At 40.3% G+C, this 24,396-nt stretch overlaps 1 protein-coding gene across 1 annotated transcript in view; it reads right to left on the bottom strand.

Moving 5' to 3' along the window:
• LOC140737658 (A disintegrin and metalloproteinase with thrombospondin motifs 12-like) overlaps positions 1-24,396 on the bottom strand; it is a 615,581-nt gene that overhangs the window by 68,672 nt on the left and 522,513 nt on the right. Inside the window, exon 23 of the mRNA XM_073064184.1 lies at positions 23,286-23,442. Within this exon, the coding sequence (XP_072920285.1) occupies positions 23,286-23,442 (157 nt within the window). The remainder of the gene's footprint in view (positions 1-23,285; positions 23,443-24,396) is intronic.

Consider the following 24,396-nt stretch of genomic DNA (forward strand, 5'->3'; position numbering starts at 1 on the left):
TCCAGCTCTTTGCCTTCATGCGGCGTAGCCATTAAGCCAGGCGGAATCGTTTCTACTGACAGGAGAAGGACAAAGATGTACTACTGGCACTTTAAAACCAGTCGCTTTGGGCAGATGGGGCTTGTCAGTGGTGGCTGGCAGCTCATCTAGGAGCAAGAAAACTGATCTCAAGCCTCCGCTGCCGTGTGCCTATACCCACTCATGGGGAAGGCTTTGGGAGTAAACCCCAAGGGAACAGTCTGGAGCTGGAGCTCCTAAGGCAGTCCTACTTTTAGTTCAATAAGGACAAGCAACTCCTGGACACAGCTGGTGTCAAACTATATCGGTCTCTGTCATTCCTTTGGGTTCAACATGAGGTAGAGTTTGCTCTCCGTGTTGTACTACCCTGACTTGCCTATTTCAACAGCTAGGATGCCACCTCTATGGTTGACCCTGACCAACAGAGGCCTCATCATCATTAAATACACTCTAGTGTAATGGAGAATAAACAACAGCTCCTTCCCTATGGCTAGCAGAACCACTTCTTTAACAGACTTGTCCCATTGGCGCTGATTTCACCTAATCCAATCTGATCCAATATAATCTGATTTGATCTAATCCAATCTGATCCAATATAATCTGATTTGATCTAATCCAATCTGATCTAATCTACTCAGATCTAATCTGATCTGATCAAATCTAGTCTGATCTAATCTAAAATTTAACCAAACCTAAAAGATAAAGTTTAGCTTCATTTGTCACATGTACGTCAAAACATACAGTGGAATGTGTCACTTGCTTCAACAACCAACACGATCCAAGGATGTGCTGGGGAGACCGTCTGCAAGTGTTGCCATGATTTTAGTGCCAATTTACTAACCCTAACCTATACCTTTCAGAATGGAGATGAGGAGGAATGTCTTTGTCCAGAGAGTGGTGTATCTGTGGAATTCTTTGCCACAGGCAGCTGTGGAGATCAAGTCTCTATGTATATTTAAGGCAGAGGTTGATCGATTCTTGATTCTTGATTTGTCAGGGCATAAAGGGACACAGGGAGAAGGCAGGAGATTGGGGCTGGGAGGAAAATTGGATCAGCTATGATAAAATGGTAGAGCAGACTCAATGGGCCAAATGGCCTAATTCTGCTCCTATATCTCATGGTCTTGTTTTTTTGTATGGGGGGGGGGAGTAAACTGGAACACCCAGGGAAGCCCACATGATCACAAGGAGAATGTATTTACTCCTTACAGACAGCGGCTGAATGGAACCCAGATTGCTGACACTATATGGTAAACATGAGGAAATCAGTTAGTCCTGTCGAAGGGTCTCAGCCCGAAACGTCGACAGCGCTTCCCCCTATAGATGCTGCCTGGCCTGCTACGTTCCACCAGCTTTTTGTGTGTGTTGCTTGACACTATATGGTGTCCCACTAACTGCTACATTATCATGCAGCCTGAACCTAACCTAATCAATTCATTAAAATCTTAAACAAATAGATGAAAAAGATCATCACGTGACAAGACATGGAGTTTTAACCTGTAGTTTGAATTTTCAAGACACACGTCACAGCACCACGCCAGAGGGTTTAGTTGACAGAAAGCGTTTTGTGCATGTCTTGCACTTCACCCTCCTCACTTCATTCCCATGAGTTGTTTGACGTTTTCTTTAGTCCTGCTCACTGGTACTAAGCACACAGCTCTTGTTCCCTTAAAGTACAGTTCAAGTGCTTATACTTGTCCTGATTTTTTATTTCCGCATTCCTTGTTTACATACTTCCCACAAAGACTTGGATGATGCCCAGAGAATGGATTCCTCCTTCTCCGATGTCAGTTGCAGTCAGGTATCACTATAAAGGAAATCCCCGGTGATTAACATCAATGATTTCATCAACCTCCAACCTCCGAATCAAGCTATTCATTCCCGCTGGGAAAGGCAGCTCTGTGGCACACCGCTCTCACGGTATTGGCATACGTCAGTGATAATAAACCTGATTCTGATTCTGATGGATGTTTCCTTCTTGATGCATTACCTCAATCAGTCTGGTCTTTGCACCTTAAGGTTGGGAAAAACACCGGCATTTCAATAAAAAGTTTAACAATACGTCATTAGAGAAACCGAAAGCACCAAAGTTCCCTGCTTGTGAGTTTATTACACTATGGACAATTCCTAAGTACTAGAGCAGCTGCAATGGTTCAATGGATCAATTTAATATCAGAGAATGTACACAGTTCACAACCTGAAATTTTACTATTTGCAGATGTCCACGAAACAGAAAAACCCCAAAGAATGAATGACAGAAAATGTTAGAACCCCAAAACCCCCCCACACACAAGCAACAGCAAAAGCATCAACCCTCCCCCCACTTGCTCCAGCAAAAGCATCAATACCACCCTCCCCCCCACCATGCATGCAACAGCAAATCCTTGATTTTTTTAATATGTGATACCTAAACCTCACTGGTAAGGCAAATATTTAGCTCCCAGTCCTAACAGTCTCTGATCTGTGAGGCTTGTCACTTAATATCAGAGAGCAGTTAAGACCTTTACTTCAGTGGGTCTGGAAAAAAAGAGGCGCAAACAGTAAAATTTCCTTTCCCAGAAGGTGTACCTAATAAATTGGCCACTCAGAGTATACCACTGACTAAAAATATTTAATTATGCTTATTATTGAGTTTTCACATATAAACATCATAAATGAAAATAATTTATGTAAGATTAGTGAAAGTAGGTGGTTGGTGATAGGTGGAAACTCAGAGAACTGAAGGGTCTATTTCTGTGAGATATCTCCCCATCAGTTTTTGATTCTAATGTACAGAACCTACATGAACGGTTGCAAATGGTGACACCCGGGTTTAAGATTTCAACCAAAAACAGCTCATGACAGTGCAGACCTCCCTTGGACATGCACTGTAATGTTAGCTGAGATCTCTGTACTCAGGTATCAGATGATGACTTTGAACTTCCAACCATCCAACTCAAGAAGGAGGATTGCTGCAGCTGACACAAGATAAGGTCAGCTTCCAAACCAAAGTATTTTAAATTTGTATTGAAGGCCACAAAAACTCAATTGCCACATTCATTCAGAAACAGAAAATCTAAATATAAAAATGTAAGATGCAGCCATTCTGAAATGATCATCATCATTATGTGTTGTACAGTTTGACATGGGCAATCACAGCCTTTCCATGACTATGATTGTTCTTGGCAACTGTTTCTACAGAAGTGGTTTGCCATTGCCTTCTTCTGGGCAGTGTCTTTACAAGACAGGTGACCCCAGCCATCACCAATACTCTTCAGACATTGTCTGCCTGGTGTCAGTGGTTTCATAACCAGGACCTGTGATATGCACCAGCTGCTCATACGACCATCTACCACCTGCTCCCATGGCTTTACGCGACCCTGATCAGGGGCTAAGCAAGTGCTATAACTTGCTCAATGGTGACCTGCAGGCTAGCGGAGGGAAGGAGTGCCTTAGACCTTATTTGGTAGAGGTGTTTTCCTACCCCGCCACTTAAATGAAATATAAACAGAAAAATACTGGAGATACACATCAGAGCATCTTTTAGTAAAAGGTCATCAACCCGAACACTAATTGTTTCTCTCCCCAATGCTGCTGCCTGGATTGCTGAGTATTTCTAATGTTTTTTTTTCCTGATGAAGATTCTCGACCTGTTTATTCACCTCCAAAGCTGCTGCCTCACCTACTGAGTATTTCTAACAATTTTTTTTGTTTGTTTTTTTGTCCTGATAAAGATTCTTGATTGGAAACGTTGACTATTTATTCCTCTCCAGAGATGCTGCCTGATTTGCTGCGTACCCCAAGTATTTTGTGTGTGTTGCTCAAAGTTTTCAGGTTTAGAGAATCTCTGTGTTATAATTACTTATGTTTTTACTTCAGACGCAATATTTTATTTTTCCATAAGGATATAAACAGCACTGAAATCTGTAACAATTTTAGATAAGACAAAATCAAATTGCCTCTTAGACAAGAGGTAATCAAAACCGATTAACAACAAACGCTGATCCTGGAAAACAGTTCAGTATTCTACATCACAATTGCCTCCAATCTTGACAGGTTCAGAGACCTCAGCCTGCAACCCGCCTTGTGCAGCTGTGTCCTGGACTTCCTACTGGATCGCCGACAGGTGGTAAGGATGGGTTCCCTCACCTTTGCCCCTCTGACCCTCAACACAGGTGCCCCCTAGGGTTGTGTCCTGAATCCCTTTCTCTACTCCCTTTATACCCACAACTGTGCTGCCACACACAGCTCCTACCTGCTGATCAAATTTGCAGATGACTTGACTTTATTTCTAGAGATGGCGAGACAGCCTACGGAGGAGAGGTTAACACCCTGACACAGTGGTGCCAAGATAACAATTTCTCCCTCAATGTCCAAAAAAACAAAAGAGCTGATTGTGGATTGCAGGAGGAAGGGTGACAGGGTCAGCCTGATTAACATTAATGGGTCTGCAGTTCTCTTCCACCTCAGGCGACTGTAGAAGTCCGGCATGAGTCCTCTTATCCTCAAGACCTTCTACAAGGGCACTACTGAGAGCATCTTGACCGGCTGTATCACTGCCTGGTACGGGCACTGTACCAACCTTGATCGCTGGGCGCTGCAGAGAGTGGTATGGACAGCCCAGCACATCTGTGGATGTGAACTTATGTTCACTGAGGACATTTACAGCAGCAGGTACATAAAAAAAGGCCAGGACGATCATCAGGGATAAACTGTAAACTGTTTCAGCTGCTTCCATCTGGCAAATGGTATGGCAGTATTAAAGCCAGGACCAACAGGCTATGGGATAACATCTTTCTACAAGCCATTAGACTTATAAATTCACGTCTGTACATTTTGATGGAGTCATGATGTGAAATTTTTTACTCTCTCATGATGTGCGATGGATGTAAGATTTAAATAAATAAATCAACAGGCAGGAACTCCTTATTGGGAAATCCAAAGGTGGTGGACTCTCTGTGTACATTAACAAAGGTTGTTGCACAAACTCATCTGTAGATAGCAATCACTGTTGTGGGGTAATTGAGTACTTACAACACATTACCTGTCAGGGGATTAACTGTTCTGCTCATCACTACTGTCTACATCCCGCACCCCAAACCCCCAAGCTCAAATACCAAGGAGGGACAGGGAGAGCTTTACAGTCTCATCAGCTCTCTACAAAACCAGCGTCCGCACGGTCCCTGGATGCTGCCTTCAAGTCTGATGAAAGGACAGATTTCTGGGCAGCCATGAGAAACCTCATCTTCTCATCTTAGGCATTGACTAAGACTGCCTGTGCTCAAAAAATTTTCAACAACACCAGTACAATGATGATCTTTGGTAAATGAGGCTGGCCATCAATGGCATTACTTGACTACACAAGGAAATATAGCATCGACACCGCCCTCCTTGATGTGCTAAACAACTTTTCTGTATGCAACACAATGCCCGTTATGAAAGCAAATGCCCCTCCCGGGTGCACAGCCACAGTCTGTAACAGTAGTAGGGATAATGGACAGGAAAGGAATGGAGGGTTATGGGCTGAGTGCGGGTCAGTGGGACTAGGTGAGAGTAAGCGTTTGGCACGAACTAGAAGGGCTGAGATGGCCTGTTTCTGTGCTGTAATTGTTATGTGCTTATATAAGAAGGCCTCTGCAGAGGGCCAACTGCGCCCCCCCCACCCCCGTAAGGCAGCCAAGGCTAAGTACTTCGGAGTGAGCACAACAGCTCACTGACATCTTCAACACTAAGACGTTGTCCCCACATACTTCCAAATCAGCCACCCTCATCCCTGCACCAAAGAACTCCACAATCTGTTCTCTGGTCTTCATGATGATGAGTGCAAGGTTGTTGCTGCACACCACTCGCCTAGCTGGTATATCTTGCTCCTGTACACCCTCTCGTCACCATCTGAGATTCTGTCAGCAAACGTATAGATGGTGTTTGAGCTGTGCCTTGAGCAGTGGACTAAGCACACATCCCTGAGGTGCACCAGTGTTGATCGTCAGCAAGTTGGAGATGTTATTTCCAATCCGCACTAATTGTGGTCTTCCGGTTAGGAAGTTCAGGGTCCAGTTGCAGAGGGACGTAGAGAGGCCCAGGTTCTGGAGCATTTTGATCAGAATTGTAGGAATGACTGTGTTAAGTGTTGAGCTGTAGTCATTGAACAGCATCCTGACATAGGTATTGTCCAGGTGATCCAGGGCCACATGGGGAGCCAATGAGATTGCGTCCACCGTAGAACTATTGTGGCAATAGGCAAATTGCAGTAGGTCCAGGTCCTTGCTGAGGCAGGAGCTGATTCTAGCCATAACCAACCTCTCAAAGTACTTTTTCAGCATAGATGTGAGTGCTACTAGACAACAGTCATTAAGGCAGCTCAACCTGCCTGATGAAGGGTCTCGGCCCGAAACGTTGACAGTGCTTCTCCCTATAGATGCTGCCTGGCTTGCTGCGTTCCACCAGTATTTTATGTGTGTTGCATGAATTTCCAGCATCTGTAGATTTCCTCGGGTTCACTCTGCTCTTCTTGGGTACTGGTATAATTGTTGCCCCTTTGAAGCAGATGGGAACTTCCAACTCTAGCAATAAGAGAATGCAAATGTCTTTAAACACCCCTACCAGTTGGTTGGCACAGGTTTTCAGGGGCTTACCAGGTGTTCCATCGAGGCCTGTCGCCTTGCAAGGATTCACCCTCTTGAATGGCAGCCTGATGTCAGCCTTTGAGACATCGCAGGGTCACCAGTTGCTGCAGGGACCCTAACAGCTGTAGTTTTATTCTCCCATGCAAAGTGAACATAAAGGTCATGAGCTCCTCTGGGAGTATGAGTGTAAATGCAGAATTGAAAGACAAACAGAAAGAACATGTTGGCAGACAAAAATGAATGGACTGCATAGAGAAGATAAAAAGATAGAAAGCAATGCACATGAAATGCTGGAGGAACTCAGCGGGCCAGACAGCATCTGTGGAAAAGAGTACAGTTGACGTTTCGGGCTGATACCCTTCAGCTTGACAGTCAAGTTGCAATTTCAAAACGAACACTAATCGGAATGTGTTGATGAAATAGCTGACAATGATGAGATTACACAGGACTGGGTAGCCTTAAGATTTACATTATGAAAACTAACAATAGGCAAGCAATATGACTTAGACCAGAAGTGAACTGTAAATTAATTAAAATGGAAGTGGACACTAGTTCAGCTGTTTCAGGAATTCCACAAAATGAGTTTGAATGGCATTTCAACTGAAGCCTGCAGATATCCAACGTAGAAATTATACTTGAGAAAAGATCATTCCTATGGGACTAACATTCATAACAGTGAAATACGACAACTAACAACTCACACTGGACTTTTTTTGTGGTAAAAACAGGTGGACCAGCATTGTGAGGCTGAGACAATTACAACTTGATTGGAGATCCATCCACCATTTGCATGCCATATCCCCTGCAATGCAGTCCACTGAAAGCAAGTTAATAAAGGTACTGGATGATGCCACATCAGTGTTGAAGGATGGCATTGTCAAACTCAAACATATCAAGGGTAAAATAGTGTTAAATGAAAATGCCATACCCAATATTTAAAAAGCACATCCGTTTCTTTAAATGATCCATGATAAAGTAGCTAGTAAGCTAGATTGCATGGAGGCTTAAAGAATTCTTTTCCAAGGTTGAGTGGAACCTATGGGCAATACCAGTGGTCACAGAAATCAAGAAGAATGGCTCTGTCAGGATCAGAATCAGAATCAGGTTTATTATCACTGGCATGTGTCATGAAATTTGTTAACTTAGCAGCAGCAGTACAATGCAATACATTATAATTTAGAAAGATAAATAAGTCAATCAATTAAAGTATATATATGTATACTAAATAGTTTGATTAAAATAGTGCAAAAGAGAAATAAGTTTTTTTTAAAAAGCGAGGTAGTGTTTATGGGTTCAACATCCATTTAGGCATCGGATGGCAGAGGGAAAGAAGCTGTTTCTGAATCGCTGAGTGTGTGCCTTCAGGCTTCTGTACCTCCTCCCTGATGGTAACAATGAGAAGAAAGCATGTCCTGTGTGACGGGGGTCCTTAAAGATGAATGCTGCTTTTCTGAGGCACCGCTCCTTGGAGATGTCTTGGATACTACGGAGGCTGCTATCCAAGATGAAGCTGACTAATTTTATAACTTTCTGTAGCTTCTTCCTATCCTGTGCAGTAGCAACTCCCCCCCCCCCATACAAAACAATGATGCAGCCTATCAGAATGTTCTCCACAGTACATCTATAGAGGTTTTAAGTGTTTTAATTGACAAACAAAATCTTTTCAAACTCCAAATGAAATATAGCCTTCTTTATAGCTGCATTGATATGTTGGAACCAGGCTACATCCTCAGAGTTCTTGAACATGAAACTGCTCACAGTCTCTACTTCTGATCCTTCTATGAGGATTGTTTCGTGTTCCCTCGTCTTACCCTTCCAGGAATCCACAATCAGCTCTTTCGTCTTACTAACGTCGAGGGCAAGGCTGGTGCCGCGACGCCACTCAACACTGTAGCATATCTCGCTCCCGTACACCCTCTCATCTCAATCTGAGATTCTACCAATAATGGTTGTATCATCAGAAAATTTACAGATGGCATTTGAGCTACACAGTCATGGGTATAGAGAGAGTAGAGCAGTGGGCTAAGCACTCAGCCCTGCGGTGCACAGTATTGACCGTCAAGGAGGAGCTGTTATTACCAGTCAGCACAGATTGTGGTTTTCTGGTTAGGAAGCTGAGGATCCAATTGCAGAGGAAGGTACAGAGGTTCAGGTTCTGCAGCTTTTTGATCAGGACTGTGGGACTGATGGTGTTAAAATGCTGAGCTACAGTCAATGAACAACATCTTGACATTTATATACTGGAAATGACATTAAACAATCTGGAATCAGAATCTGCAAAATCCATGTACAACCATACTGAGTTGTGCATTTAAGTTTCAGCCATTTAAAATACTTTCTTTTGTTCTTTGTGGTTTAAATCAGTCTTTCATAGTTTGGAATTTAAATTGAGACCTGCAAGTTGATTGTTCAGAACAGCCTAGGCCAATAGGCTGAAGTGATAATAAACAGCTTATACAGTACATAACTAGGCACGTTGTTGTTTTCTTTGGCTTATAAAGTTTTTTTTAATTTAAAAACATTTCGGTGCTACAAAGATTGCTGTACTTAAAGAAAATGATTGACAACAAAATTTCATTTTGAAATTGTTCTATCAGAGTCCAAGCTCTGTGATTTAAGGACAATCATCGAGGTAGTTAGAAAAAACATTTTTGTTTTTTTTGTGTGTGAAAAGTCTGAACTAGTCAATGCAGCCAGCAATCCTAGCCATTGGACTCTCCACCAATTACTATAAACTTTGTGAATCCATGAGGCCATATGACTGTTAGACATAGGGGCAGAATTAAGCCATATGGCTCATCGAGTCTGCTCTGCCATTCCATATAGCTGATTAATTATACCTCTGAACCCTACTCTCCTGCCTTCTCCCTGTGACCTTTGACAGTCAAGAACATACCAACCTCTGCATTAAATATACCTAATGACTTGGCCTCCATAGCCATCTGTGGCAATGAATTCCACAGATTCACCACCCTCTGGCTAAAGAAATTCCTCCTCATTTCTATTCTAAAGAGAATAAAAATGATAGAATGCATCTTGTATTCTAAGGCAGTGCTCTCTAGTCCTAGATACTCTCAATCTATTTTCCTCATCCACTCAAATTTGGTTGGTTTCAATGACATCCCCCTCCACCCCACCCCCCCATACTTCTAAACTCCACTGAGTATAGACCCAGAGCCATAAAAGGTTCCTCATACATTTTTCATTTTTCATTCTCATTATCTTCCTCAGGGCACTATCCAAAGCCAGCACATCCTTTCTTAGATAAGGGGCCAAAACTGCTCGCAATGCTCCAAGTATGAATCAACCACAGCTTCCTTTTACTTCTTCCCAACAGCGTATTTCAAAGCAGCAACTTTGCATCAGGAAGTAAGTTATCAAGTCACGGGTAGCACTGCGCGAAACAGGCCTTTTGGCCCATCTCATCCAAGCCTACCAAGATGCTATCTAGGCTAGTCTCATTTCCCTGTAAACCCGGACTCTCCAAGTTCTTACCTAAATGCCTCAACCACTTCCTCTGGCAGCTTGTTCCTTCATTTTTCAATCTTTTTTATTGATTTTCAAATAAAGAATATACAAATCGAAAGAGGAGTTTAACAAATAGATAATATAAAAGACATATAAACAGCAATAGTAAAAACAGGGTATATAACATCAAAATCAAATAGGTAATATATTATGCTGTTATATATACAATAGTCAGAAAGAAACTACAACTCCTCATAGCAATCGTAAAAAAAGACTGGAAATTTTATTAATAGAGAAAGAAGAACCCTACTAACTAAACTGAAACAAAAAAAAGAGAAAGAAAAGAAAAGAAAGAAAAAGAAAGATTGGGCAGTCCAATTGAAGATAAACTTTAAAAAAGAGAGAGAGAAAAAAACACATCCTTCCAGTCATTTCCAAACCTTCATGGATAAGGATATTCTCCAAAGAGAATAAAGAAAAATAAACAAATAAAGATAAATTAAATCATGTGAAAATATTAAATAAAGGGTCACCAGACTTGTTCAAAATCAAAGGATGTATCAAATGACCAGCTTCTAATTTTCTCCAAACTTAAACATGACATGATGGAGGAGAGCCAATAGAAAACAGTAGGCGAATTAGATTCTTTCCAGTGTAGCAAAATAGCTCTCTTAGCCAGTAAAGTTGAAAATGCTATCACATGTTGGGCGGAAGCAGACACTTTGCTTGCTTCCTCTGGAATAATCCCAAAAATTGCTGTAAGTGGATTAGGTTGAACATCCATATCTACAACTTTAGATAATATTCCAAACACATCCCTCCAAAAATTATTTAAACTTACACATGACCAAAATATATGGGTTAGAGTAGCCACTTCTGCATTACATCTGTCACAAATAGGGCTTATATTAGGAAAAATATGCGCCAATTTATCTTTGGACATATGGGCCCTGTGTACTATCTTAAACTGAATTAAAATATGGCTTGCGCAGATAGATGAATTATTGACTAAATAATAAATTTTACTCCATTGGTTATCTGAGAGTGAATGTTGAAGTTCTACTTCCCAGGTATGTTGAACCCTATCATTAGGCGATGTGCGGGCATTCATTAACTGTTTATAAATGATAGCTATTAATCGTTTTTGAAAAGGTTTAAACTGAAAAATAACATGAGCCAAATTTAAAGAGCAGGCCAAGGGGTAATTTGGTAAAAAATCAAGTAAGAAATTCCTAACCTGTAAATACCTGAAAAAATGTGTACTAGAGATATCATATTTATCCATTAACTGTGAAAAAGACATTAAACAGTCTTGTAAAAACAAATCTAAAAAAGTTTTAATTCCCTTAATTTTCCATGTTAGAAAAGCCTTATCCAAAGTTGATGGTTTAAAAAAGAAATTAGAATAAACATTACTAGAAAGTAAAAAATCATTTAATTCAAAGAATCTATGAAATTGAAACCAAATTTTTAAAGTATGTTTAACAATAGGGTTAAGAACTTGTCTACCTATTCTGGAGAGCGAAAAGGGAAGAGGAGCTCCTAATAAAGAAGCTAACGAAAACCCCACTACTGAATTTTCCTCCAGCTGTAACCATGAAGGGCGATCTTGGTCGTCTATATCATAAATCCAAAAAGCAATATAGCGAATATTAATTGCCCAATAATAAAATGATTTTCCACTCTGCAGCATATGGAGTAGGTCGCATTTTTAGCGGCTCTATCTCTTTTAATATATTTTATAGCCCACTAACAGATCCCTTTTAGTTCTGATGAGTTACTACTTCTACTGAAGGATTTATTATTTCTACTGAAGGATTTACGACTTAATTACAATGGCCGAAAAAAATCGTTCTGGTATTGAATTGAGAAGCGGCAAGACTTTCCCTGAAATGGAGCAAACGGAACAAACCAAGAAAACAGAGAAATCTGTTACACTAGCGGGAATATTTTATTCAATACAAGACATGAAGTTGGAATTCGGATCACTTAATACTAAAATTGATAAGCCGACCGGTTCAAACGGGAAGCTTGAGAAAGCTATTTCCACGATTCAAGACTCGCTGAAAAACTTGGACTCTCAACTTCAAACACTTCAGCAGACTACAACCCAAATCGAGAGTGAGCATGGTTTATTCAAGCAAACTATTAAAGATCAAGGAATGAAGGTATCTTCGGTGAAAAAGAAAATCAATGAAATCACCTCGGAACTATCTAAAACAAAGAAAAGAATGGTTGATTTAGATAGTAGAGGGCGTCGGAAGGATCTGCGTATTCTGGGACTGCCTGAAAATACTGAAACTGGCGATCTGTTAAAATTCTTTTCAGATATGCTGTATTCACTTTTCAATGGAACCCTCGAATCTAGCCCCTTAATCGACAGAGCTCACAGAATTCCATTCTCTCGGCGTTCAGCCGAATTACATCCTCGAGCAGTTGTACTTTCTTTGCATTATTACACGACTAAAGAAGCTATTCTTCGAGAAGCCAGAAAGAAATGGAAATTACTTTTTAATTCAACACAGATTCGTATAGTTCAAGACTATCCTCCCGAAATCATTGCCAAAAGAAAGAAATATCAAGAAGTTATGAGTGAAATGTATAAATTAGATTTAAATCCCTCCCTTTGCTTTCCAGCAAAGCTGATAATTTTTCCTGTAAAATCTCAACCATTGAGGATCTACTCTCCTCAGGAGGGATGGGAGTATATTAAAAACCTTAAAGTTAAGCCTACTGAATAAAATATTAAAGTTACACCGATTATTCAAAAGGCAATATTGAAGTATCTGCTGTATGAATTGTTTTTTAGAACTTTTGAGTTAAGTACATGCTATACCTTTTCGTTCTCTGGTATGGGATGTGTTCGATTTAATATTTTTTACCTTATTAATAATTACTATATATATAACTGTTTTGTAGGGAACCTTTATAGTATTGTATTTTAGTGGTCCGTGTAGGACCTGTTTTGTTAATCTTTTTATTTCTTTTATTTGTTTCAATACTTATAGTTTTAGGTCTCTTATATACATATACTCATTTACTTTTCTTTTTTGAGAGAAAGAATATTGTTTGTAACATTATTTGCTCAGATTTATTCCTTCTTTTGAATATTTGTTTAAGCTACTTTAGCTGATTCTAAGATGGCCATTGTTGATTATGTTTTTATTAATGTTAGACACAACATTATAGTAGTTGAATTCTGTTTGTGCCTTTTATTATGGCTATTTTTCATGGGATTTTTGCTTTTTTATATATATGGAGCTGCAAGATGGAGAACAGGGTTAAAGGTGATTAGTTAGCATGGGACCAGCCTATCGGTTCCTTCCTTTCTATCTATTGAGTGGGGGGAGGGGACAGGGGTCTATTAGAGTAGGTTTTTTTCTTGATTGGGCAGTTCTTTTGATGGATTTCTCTTTCGTAAATGTGTCACTCCTTCTGGTTGTACCCGCGCCTTTTGGTTTAATCTGTACTTGCCTTTCTTTTATATAATATTAAACAATTTTAAACATGGATGTTAATAAAATTAATATAATATCTTGGAATTTGAACGGTGTCAATCATCCTATTAAGTGTAAAAAGATTTTTAAGAAATTAAAAACACTTAATGCTGATATTATTTTTGCGCAAGAAAATCATATATGAAAACAGGATCAGGATAGTTTTTTCTGCTTCTGGAAAGGACCTTTGTTTCACTTGCTGTCGGATAGTAAAACAAGAGGCGTTTCTATATTTCTTAGTCCCAAAATCCCTTTTGTACACCTTAATACTACTACTGATTTGATTGGAAGATATTTAATTGTTACTGGTTTATTATGCGAGCAAAAGGTAGCTCTGGTGTGTGTATACGCACCTAATGTAGATATTTCTGATTTTTTTAAGAAACTTTTTTCAGAGTTACCGAATCTCAATGAATATAAGCTGATCATGGATGGTGACTTTAATTGTTGTTTAAATCCGGCGATTGACAGGTCTTCAACCAATCTGTCGCTTCCCAATAAAGCGGCAGCTTGTATTAACTCTTTTTTATTAGAATATGGCCTTGTCGATATTTGGAGATATAAACACCCTAATGATAAAGATTTCTCTTTTTCTCACATGTTCATCATAAATATTCTCGAATTGATTACTTTTTATTAGATACACGTCTGTTAAATTCCGTTGTTGAATGTGCGCATGACATCATTGCGCTTTCAGATCACGTGCCTTTAAAGTTAACCCTTAAGTTCCTGGATAGATTTTTGAAAATTTCACAGTAGAGATTGAACCCCATTTTGTTACAGGATCCAGCTTTTGTTAATTTTATTAAGGAGCAAATTTCTATATTTTTTGAATTTAATACAACTGAAGGAATGTCAAATTTGGTAATATGGGACACCTTGAAATCTTTTCTTAGGGGACAGATAATCTCATATTCAGCAGCCTTGAGAAAGAAAACTAAAGCAGAATTGTCAGTGATTATCAATAAAATTAAACAGATAGATAAAGCGTATTCAGTTAAACCTACTGAGGACCTATATAAAGAAAGGGTCGAACTTCAATCACAGTATGATTTGCTTCTGACCTTTCCCATTGAACAGCAAATTTTTAAATCTAAAAGTTTATTTTATATACATGGGGAAAAATCTGCCAAACTTTTAGCGGGTCAGTTAAAGGCTGGGATGGTCAGAAGACAGATTTTAAAAATTCGCCGACCAGGTAGAACAGAAACTTTAGATCCTTATGAAATTAATAAGATATTTATGATAGATAGATAGATAGATAGATAGATACTTTATTCATCCCCATGGGGAAATTCAACTTTTTTCCAATGTCCCATACACTTGTTGTGACAAAACTAATTACATACAATACTTAACTCAGTAAAAAATACGATATGCATCTAAATCACTATCTCAACAAGCATTAATAATAGCTTTTAAAAAGTTCTTAAGTCCTGGCGGTAGAATTGTAAAGCCTAATGGCATTGGGGAGTATTGACCTCTTCATCCTGTCTGAGGAGCATTGCATCGATAGTAACCTGTCGCTGAAACTGCTTCTCTGTCTCTGGATGGTGCTATGTAGAGGATGTTCAGAGTTATCCATAATTGACCGTAGCCTACTCAGCGTCCTTCGCTCAGCTACCGATGTTAAACTCTCCAGTACTTTGCCCACGACAGAGCCCGCCTTCCTTACCAGCTTATTAAGACGTGAGGCGTCCCTCTTCTCAATGCTTCCTCCCCAACACGCCACCACAAAGAAGAGGGCGCTCTCCACAACTGACCTATAGAACATCTTCAGCATCTCACTACAGACATTGAATGACGCCAACCTTCTAAGGAAGTACAGTCGACTCTGTGCCTTCCTGCACAAGGCATCTGTGTTGGCAGTCCAGTCTAGCTTCTCGTCTAACTGTACTCCCAGATACTTGTAGGTCTTAACCTGCTCCACACATTCTCCATTAATGATCCATATGAGGCCTAGATCTCCTAAAGTCCACCACCATCTCCTTGGTCTTGGTGATATTGAGACGCAGGTAGTTTGAGTTGCACCATATCACAAAGTCCTGTATCAGTTTCCTATACTCCTCCTCCTGTCCATTCCTGACACACCCCACTATGGCCGTGTCATCAGCGAACTTCTGCACATGGCAGGACTCCGAGATATATTGGAAGTCTGATGTGTACAGGGTGAACAGGACTGGAGAGAGTACGGTTACCTGCGGCGCTCCTGTGCTGCTGACCACCGTGTCAGACCTACAGTCTCCCAACCGCACATACTTTTATTCTAATCTTTATAAATCTGAATTCTCTGATAGTAATATTACTATGAATAGATTTTTGCAAAGGTTAAACATACCTCAAATTTCGATTCAAGATACTGATATGTTAGATGTACCTATTAAACACGAGGAGATAGCCAAGGCTATATCCTCTATGCAATTAGGTAAAGCTCCGGGACCTGATGGTTATACGGTAGAATTTTACAAGACCTTTCATGAAATGCTTATACCACATCTTCATCAAACGTTCACCGATTCTACATCCTCTGGGAACCTTCCTAAAACTTTTTATGAAGCACTAATTTCATTGATTCCAAAAAAAGGAAAAGACCCACTGGAATGTGTATCCTATAGACCTATTTCTTTACTGAATGTAGATTTTAAAATCCTCTCTAAGATTCTAGCAAATAGGCTTGAGAGTATCTTGCCTAATGTTATCTCAAATGATCAAACAGGATTTATTAAAAACAGGTACTCACATTTTAATATTTGAAGCTTATTAAATATAATTTATTCCCCCTCAGCCAAAGAATCAGAATGTATTGTATCTCTGGATGCAGAGAAAGCCTTTGATAGGGGTGAGTAGCTTTATCTATTTCAGGTTTTGAAGAGGTTCAATTTTGGTCCAGGATTTATCTCCTGGATTAAATTGATTTATCATGCCCCAGTAGCTGCGGTTCTAACTAATAATCAAAAGTCTCCTTACTTTAGATTATATAGAGGTACCCGTCAGGGCTGTCCCCTTAGCCCTTTATTATTTAATTTGGCTTTAGAACCACTTGCTATTGCTCTTAGGGATTCTAATTCTGTGCAGGGTATTGGGAGAGGGGATAAATTACATAAGGGTTTGTTATACGCGGATGATTTATTAGTTTACATTTCAAATCCTAAGAAATCTATTCCTTCTATGTTATCTATATTTATGGAATTTGGTACTTTTTCTGGATATAAACTTAATCTACATAAAAGTGAATTATTTCCTATTAATAATTATTCTGATTATTATGATCAAATACCTTTTGATATTGCCAAAAACCATTTTACTTACCTTGGTATCAAAATTACAAAAAATTTTAAAGACCTATATAGGTATAATTTTTTTCCCTTTAGTCGAATATACTCAACAGGCGCTTTCCAAATGGTCACCTATGTCAATGTCATTGATAGGGCGAATAAATGCTATAAAAATGGTTATTCTACCGAAATTTTTATATATATTTCAAGCAGTTCCCTCTTTTGTTCCAAAAACATTTTTTGATAAAATAGACTCTCTGATTTTGTCTTATGTTTGGAATAATAAAAGCTCTAGAGTGGACAAACTTTTATTGCAAAAATCAAAAAAAGATGGAGGACTGGCTTTACCAAACTTTAGCTTGTTCCTTATATGCACTACTCTCTGCATGTTGTCCCTCAAGTACTGTTCAAACCTATCCCTCTCACCTTAAACTCATACCCTCATGAGGGGCATGAGTTTAAAGAGAGAGGGATAGGTCTGAACAGTACTTGAGGAGAAACATCTTCATGTGGGGGGGTAATATGATTCTCTTTTAATGGGAAAATGATAAGTTGTTACCTTGTACTTCAGCTGTGAGTCTGTCGGGGTCAGCTACTGTATCTGGTGAGGCCTCCTGTAGATCAGTGAGACCCAATGTAGACTGGGAGAACACTCTGCTGAGCACCTTCACTCCGTCAGCTAGAAGTGGGATCTCCCAGTGGCCACCAATTTTAATTCCATTTTCCATTCCCATTCCTACATGTCCATCCATGGCCTCCTCTACTGGTGTGAGGAGGACACACTCAGGTTGGAGTAGCAACACCTTGTATTCCATCTGAGTAGCCTCCAAGCTGATGGCATGAACATCGATTTCTTGAACTTCTGGTAATGCCCCCCCCCCCCACTTCTCTATTCTCCATCCCCTTTTCCCTCTCTCACCTGATTTCCATGCCTGCCCATCAACTCCCTCTGCTGTTCCTCCACCCTTTTCTTTCTTCCATGGCCTTCTGTCCTCTGCTATTAGACTCCCCCTTCTCCAGCCCTGTACCTCTTCCAATAATCAACTTCCCAGATCTTTACCTCACCTCTCCCCCTCCCAGTTTCACCTGTCACCTTGTGTTTCTTCCTCCCTCCCCCACCTTCTAACTCTGACTCCTCATCTTTTTTTCTTCAACCCTGCTGAAGGATCTCAGCCTGAAACATTGGCTGTACTCTTTTCTATAGATGCTGCCTGGCCAGCTGAGTTCCTCCGGCATTCTGTGTCTGTTACAATGCCCCCGTGGTTTTATACATCTCTGTAGGGTGACTCCGTCTCCTATGATTCAAGGAATAACACAGTTTTCCTTATTCACTGGAATTCCGAGGAATGAGGGGTGATCAAATTGAAACCTATCAAAAGTTGAAACGGCTCATAGACTGCATGTGGAGAAGATGTTTCCTATCGTGGGAGAGTCTAAGGCCAGAGAGCACAGCCTCAGAATACAGGGGTCTTCTTTCAGATCGGAGATGAGGAGGAATTTCTTTAGCCAGAGAGTGGTGAATCTGTGGAATTCATTGCCACAGGCAGCTGTGGAGGTCAAGTCTTTATTTATATTTGAGAGAGATTGATAGATTCTTGATTGTTCAGGGCATGAAGTATTGGAGCTGAGGGGGAAAATGGATCAGCCATGCTGAAATGGCAGAGCAGACTTGATGGACCAAATGGCCTAATTCTTTTCCGATATCTTATGGTCTTATGGAACAAGAGTGCTGGTCTGACCAACATCTCCCCATAACATAGGTCTTTGAGTCCTTGCAATATTCTCATAAATGCATACACAAGAATTTCTGCTGATGCTGGAAATCCTGAGCAACACACACACACACACACACACACACACACACACACACGGTGGAACTCAGCAGGGCAGGAAGCTGCTTCATGGGAAGAAATAAACAGTCAATCTTTCATCATTCCATTTGGTTACCTCTTCAACGAACTTGAGAAAGTATATTGTCATGATTTCCTGCACTGAAACCCATGCTGAATATCCTATCCAGCCTTGTCTATTTAAATACACGTAGATCCTGTCCCTCAGAATCCTCTCCAGCAATTTACCAACCACTGATGTCAGGGTAACTTGCATGTGATTCTCTGGCTTGTCATTGAGAGTACAACATTAGCCACCCTCCAATGTTCTTCCTGGGTTCCCCACAAGGTCTGATGATGATCAGGCCCTGCTGATTTATCCACTAAGTAAGGTACCCCAACAAAAATTATCAGACAGAAGGAGATATTATTTCTGATCTGCACAGACTGTGGTTTCCATTGAGGAAGTCAAGGATCGAGCTGCAGAGGGAGGTATGGATGCCTAAGTTTTGGAACTTGTCAATTAGATTGGAGGGTATGATTACATTGAACATTGAGCTGAGGCAAGTATTACATTTGTCTAGTCATCCAAGGCCAAGAGGAGAGCCAGTGAGATTGCATCCACTATAGACCTATTGCGGTGATTGGCAAATTGTACTGGGTCCATGTCCTTGCTTAAGCAGGAGCTGATTCTATCTCTGACCAACTAATCAAAGCACTTCATCACCATAATCATAGAAAACTCTACGCACACAAAGACTGACAAACAGCCAATGTGTAAAAGAACACAACCTTTACAAATAATAAGTTTAATAATAATAATAAGTTGTAGAGTCCTTGAAAGTTAATCCATAGGTTGTAGAATCAGTTCAGAGTTGAGGTGAGTGAAATTATTCACACTGGTTCAGGAGACTGATGGTTAAAGGGCTGAAGAATTGATTGTTAATGTGGGTAGAGCAGATTGCTAGTTTATTTAATATCTGATATTTTAATCAATATCTATTAAATATCAAATATATTGATATGTATCTGATATTTAACCAATATTTACACTAGTATATTATATTAACATTGAAAATTTATTTATTCATTTTCATCATGAACGTGCCTTTTATTTATTATTATTTTTGTGTTAAATAATTGTTAATTTCAGTAATTATTCCAAAGTTTTTAAACATCTCCAATTGAAAAGGCCTTTCCCATGATCTGTCCAAAGACCATCAAAGCAGCTCAGGTTGGTGGGCTCTCAGGATCAGTCACCAGACTCAGACACCAACTACCGATTATTGTATTGCATAGGTCAGCCACAGGCTCAAAGTTCAAAGTTCAAATTCATTAGTAAAGTGTACTGTATACTACCTCAAAATTCAATTTCATGCAGGCATTTACATGAAAAAGTAATACCACAGAATTTATGAAATAATATATATAAACAGACCAAGACTGACAAACAACCAATGTGCAAAAGGTGACAAACTGTCCGCAGATGCAAAAAGATAATAGAATCTTAAGAATGTGAGGTGCAGATCAGGTCAAACATGAGCTGACCCAATGCATAAGTTCAGAATGTGTTGAAGTAAACATAGCTTTAGAATGGTTTTAACCAGGAACTTCAAAGACTTCATCAATATCACAATAAAAATGAATAATAGTCGATGAGAGTGTAGAAATATTATAGACATCTCCTGGGGAAAATATTTGTTGTTTTACTGTTTGCTTGTAAATACAATCTTTTAACTGAGTTTCCCCTGTTTTGGGAATCTCCTAAGACAAGGATTCTCAATCTGGGGTCCACAGACCCCTCAGTTAATGGTAAGGCTCCATGGCATAAAAAAGATTGGGAACTCCTGGTCTAAAAGGTTCAATTACAATCATCCACATACCATTACACTTCAAAAGCACTTTGTTATAAAATATAACCTGAAAGATAATGTATAAATTATTTTCTTCTATTACTCTGCATTATTGTGCCTCACTATTTGATCTATTCGCATTAGGGTCCAGTCTCTAGGTATAGGCAGTCCCCGGGTTACGTATGAGTTCCGTTCCTGAGTCAGTCTTTAAGTCGGATTTGTACGTAAGTCGGAACAAGTACATCCGGTATTATTTAGCGTCAGTTAGTCAAACGTTTGTCTTAGTATATAGTATATATTTTACCTTTCTATGCATATAAAACACTTAAGAAACGTATGTATTCCAATAATTAAACCACTGCGTTGCTTAGTAATAATTGTAGCTTTCATCAGGGCAGGGCCTTTCACATGCTCCATTATTCTAAATTTATCCTTTAAAATTGTTCCGATCATTGACCTGCTGTAGCCTAACACTTTTCCAATGACTGATGGTGTTTTACTTCTTTTCAAACACTTTATTATTTCCACTTTAGTTTCAATCGCGATTACTTCCCGTCAATGGAACAGAAACACTGCGGGCAGCGGGTCCCGAGCTGCGCCGGCTCCCGAAGTCCGCTGGGTCCTAAGGACCACCGCACTGAATTCCCCGGGTCCTAAACTCTACCGCACTGTGACAGGCTAAATGGGACAAGTGGGGGCTGTACTGGGTTTGGGTATTTGATCCTCCACAATATTCCGCATGGGAATTTAAACCGGAGGTGGCAGTGTTTTTTAAATGAGGTCGGGTTGCACGCTCGACATCAACCCCGCACGGATGGTATGGGAGTCACTGGATCGACATCAACCCGGCACGGGAGTGGTCTTTCACTGGATCGAACTCGGGAACCTCCGTTCTCCAGCTCAGCGCTGATCTCACTGCGCTACCAGCCGACCGAAACGGGGGAGCGGGGTCAAGGTGAATCTTACTAAGAAAAAATTAAGCCAAATACAAAGTTAAACGCTCAACACAGTGTCAACGGCAACCACTTAAAATGGCGGACCGCACTGCAATCCCACTTAAAATGGCGGATGGTGTTCTCCTTCCTCGGTTCGTAAGTATGAGTTGTCCATAAGTCGGACGTTCGTAACTCAGGGACTACCTGTACTTGAGAACAATAGCTTCAGCCAGTGATTTAGGAACATCTTCAATGGCAGTTTTCTTAGCTGTTGGGAGTAACAGGGAATTTTGAGATCCATGTCATAGATCCCTCAAAGTTGCTGTGCAAGTTGATAATGAGATTCAAAGGTGTATGGAGTGTTGGTTTTTATTAGTTGGGGATTGATGAAGCATAACACACCATGTGCCTTCTTAACCACCCTATCTAGATGCACAGGAATGTTGAGCTCTATAAAATCCTGGTTAGAATAAACTTGGAGTATTGTGTTTAGTGTTATGGCTAACACGAGAGGGCACAGTTTTAAGGTGCTTGGACGTAGGTACAGAGGAGATGTCAGGGGTAAGTTTTTACGCAGAGAATGATGAGGGCGTGGAGTGGGCTGCCAGATATGATAGAGTCTTTTAAGAGACTCCTGGATAGGTACATGGAGCTTAGGAAAGTAGGGCTGTGGTAACAATAACCCTCGGTAACTTCTGAAGTAAGTACATGTTTGACACAGCATTGTGGGCTGAAGGACCTGTATTGTGCTGTAGGTTTTCTATGTTTCTAGTCTCCTCATTAGCATAAGGATGTGGAAACTTTAGAGAGGGTGCCGAGGAGATTTATCATGACGCTGTCTGGACTAGAGAATGTATCTTATGTAGCAAAGTTGAGAGAGCTAGGGCTTTTCTCTTTGGAGTGAAGGAGGATGAGAGGTGAATTGATATAGGTGTACAAGATCTTAAAAGGCATGGATTACGTAGACAGCCAGAGACTTTCTCCCAGGGCAGAAATGACTAACATGAGGAGGCGTAATTTTAAGGTGATTGGAAGAAAGTATAGAGGGATATCAGAGATAGTTTTTGTTGACACCGGTTGCTGTGTGGAACTCCCTGCCAGGGTGGTGGTAGAGACAGATACACTTGGGACATTTAAGAGACTCTTAGGTAGGCACACAAATGAAAGAAAAATAGCAAACTATGTAGGAGATACGGGTTAGATTCTTCCTAGGTTAAAAGGTCGGCACATCGTGGGCCAAAGGCCCTGGACTGAGCTGTAATGTTCTATGTTCTAAGGGATATGGTGTTAAGACAAGAAGCTTTTTTAGAGGTTGGAGTTCTGGTCTGAAGAGCTGAATGCTCTCAACATTAATATTTAGATTGTTTACTTTTCTCTTTCTATCCTTCAATTTGCCTCAGATTTCACTCTTCTATTAAGGCTCGACTCAATTTAAGTGTCAAACTAAGGGTCTGTGGAATTCATTGCCACAGATGGCTGCGGAGGTCAAGTCATTGGGTACACTTAAAGCTGAGGTTGACAGGCTCTGGATTAGTCAGGGTGCCAAGAGTTACAGGGAGAAGGCAGGAGAATGGGGATGAGAGGAAAAATAAATCACCCATGAACAAATGACAGAGCAGACTCGATGGGCTGAATGGCCTATTACTGCTTCAGTATCCTAAGGTCTAAAATTTTAGGAATTTATGTGCTTGAGTTAGCACGAATCCCTACACGGGTTTACTGTTTCATTGTAAGGAGAGCTGATAGCATTTCCTGTGAGCTGCAACACAAATCATTCAACTCCACTGACAGAAACGCTGCCTTACCCTTTTTATTGCCACACTTCTGTTGGTTGCACACCTGTACCGCTCTGGGTGGTGGTTTCAGCTCACAAGTGCTGTTGTCTTCCTCTGTCTCACTGGTTTCCATGTTTACACACTTCACCATTCGGCGCTGTGAACCTCCTCCGCAGGATGCAGAGCACTACAGTATTGAAACAAGTATCTATATAAATAATACTGATACAGCAAATCATAAACACAATGCTGAAAATTCAGAGCAACACACACCACAAAATGCCGGAGGAACTCAGCAGGTCAGGCAGCATCTATGGAAATGAATAAACTGTTGATGTAGCGGGTGAAGACCCTTCATCGGGATTGGAAAGTGAGGGGGAAGAAGCCCAAATAAGAAGGTGGGGTGGGGGGGAAGGGGGCCTCTTCCCCCTTTCCTTCCAGTCCTGATGAGGGGTCTTTACCCGAAATGTCAATTGTTTATTTCCCTCCATAGATGCTGCCTGACCTGCTGAGTTGCTCCAGCATTTTGTGTGTGTCACACTGATACAACAAAGCCTTCTCTCTTCACATGAATGAAGTATTCCATTTGTCCTGGTGATAGAAGTACACTCATAGCAAGAAATAAAAATGGAGACACAACCAGCGGCAGATGTTGAAATCTGAAACAAATACAAACTGCTGGAAGAGCTTGATGAGGCAAGCAGCATCTGTGAAGAGGAAAAGGAAAATTACTGTTTCAGCTCTAATTCAAGCAGAGTTGGGAAGAATGAGAGATGAAAAGGTTTTAAATTGGAGAGAAGTACAGAGAGGAAAAAAGAATGATAAAGTAAGCAAAAGGAGCATTGGAGGATGTTATAGAGATGTATAAAATCCTGAGGGGTATAGAGAGAGTGTATGAGCGGTCCTTTTCCCAAGATTGAGGAATCTGGGACAGACAATGGAAATAATATTCACCATTTGTTCTAATTAGACCCACTACTTTCTGTCTAATTCCTTTACAATCTAATAGATGGTTTCTCATTAGATAATTTTATCTAATTAGAACAAATGGTGAATATTATTTCCACAGTCTGTTCCTGATGAGTCTGCATTTAATAGATACATGATCTGCCATGTTCAGCAATGTATTTCAGTGATGAAG

The sequence above is a fragment of the Hemitrygon akajei genome, chromosome 13, assembly GCF_048418815.1.
Source record: "Hemitrygon akajei chromosome 13, sHemAka1.3, whole genome shotgun sequence".
In the NCBI taxonomy this organism is placed as follows: Eukaryota; Metazoa; Chordata; class Chondrichthyes; order Myliobatiformes; family Dasyatidae; genus Hemitrygon; species Hemitrygon akajei.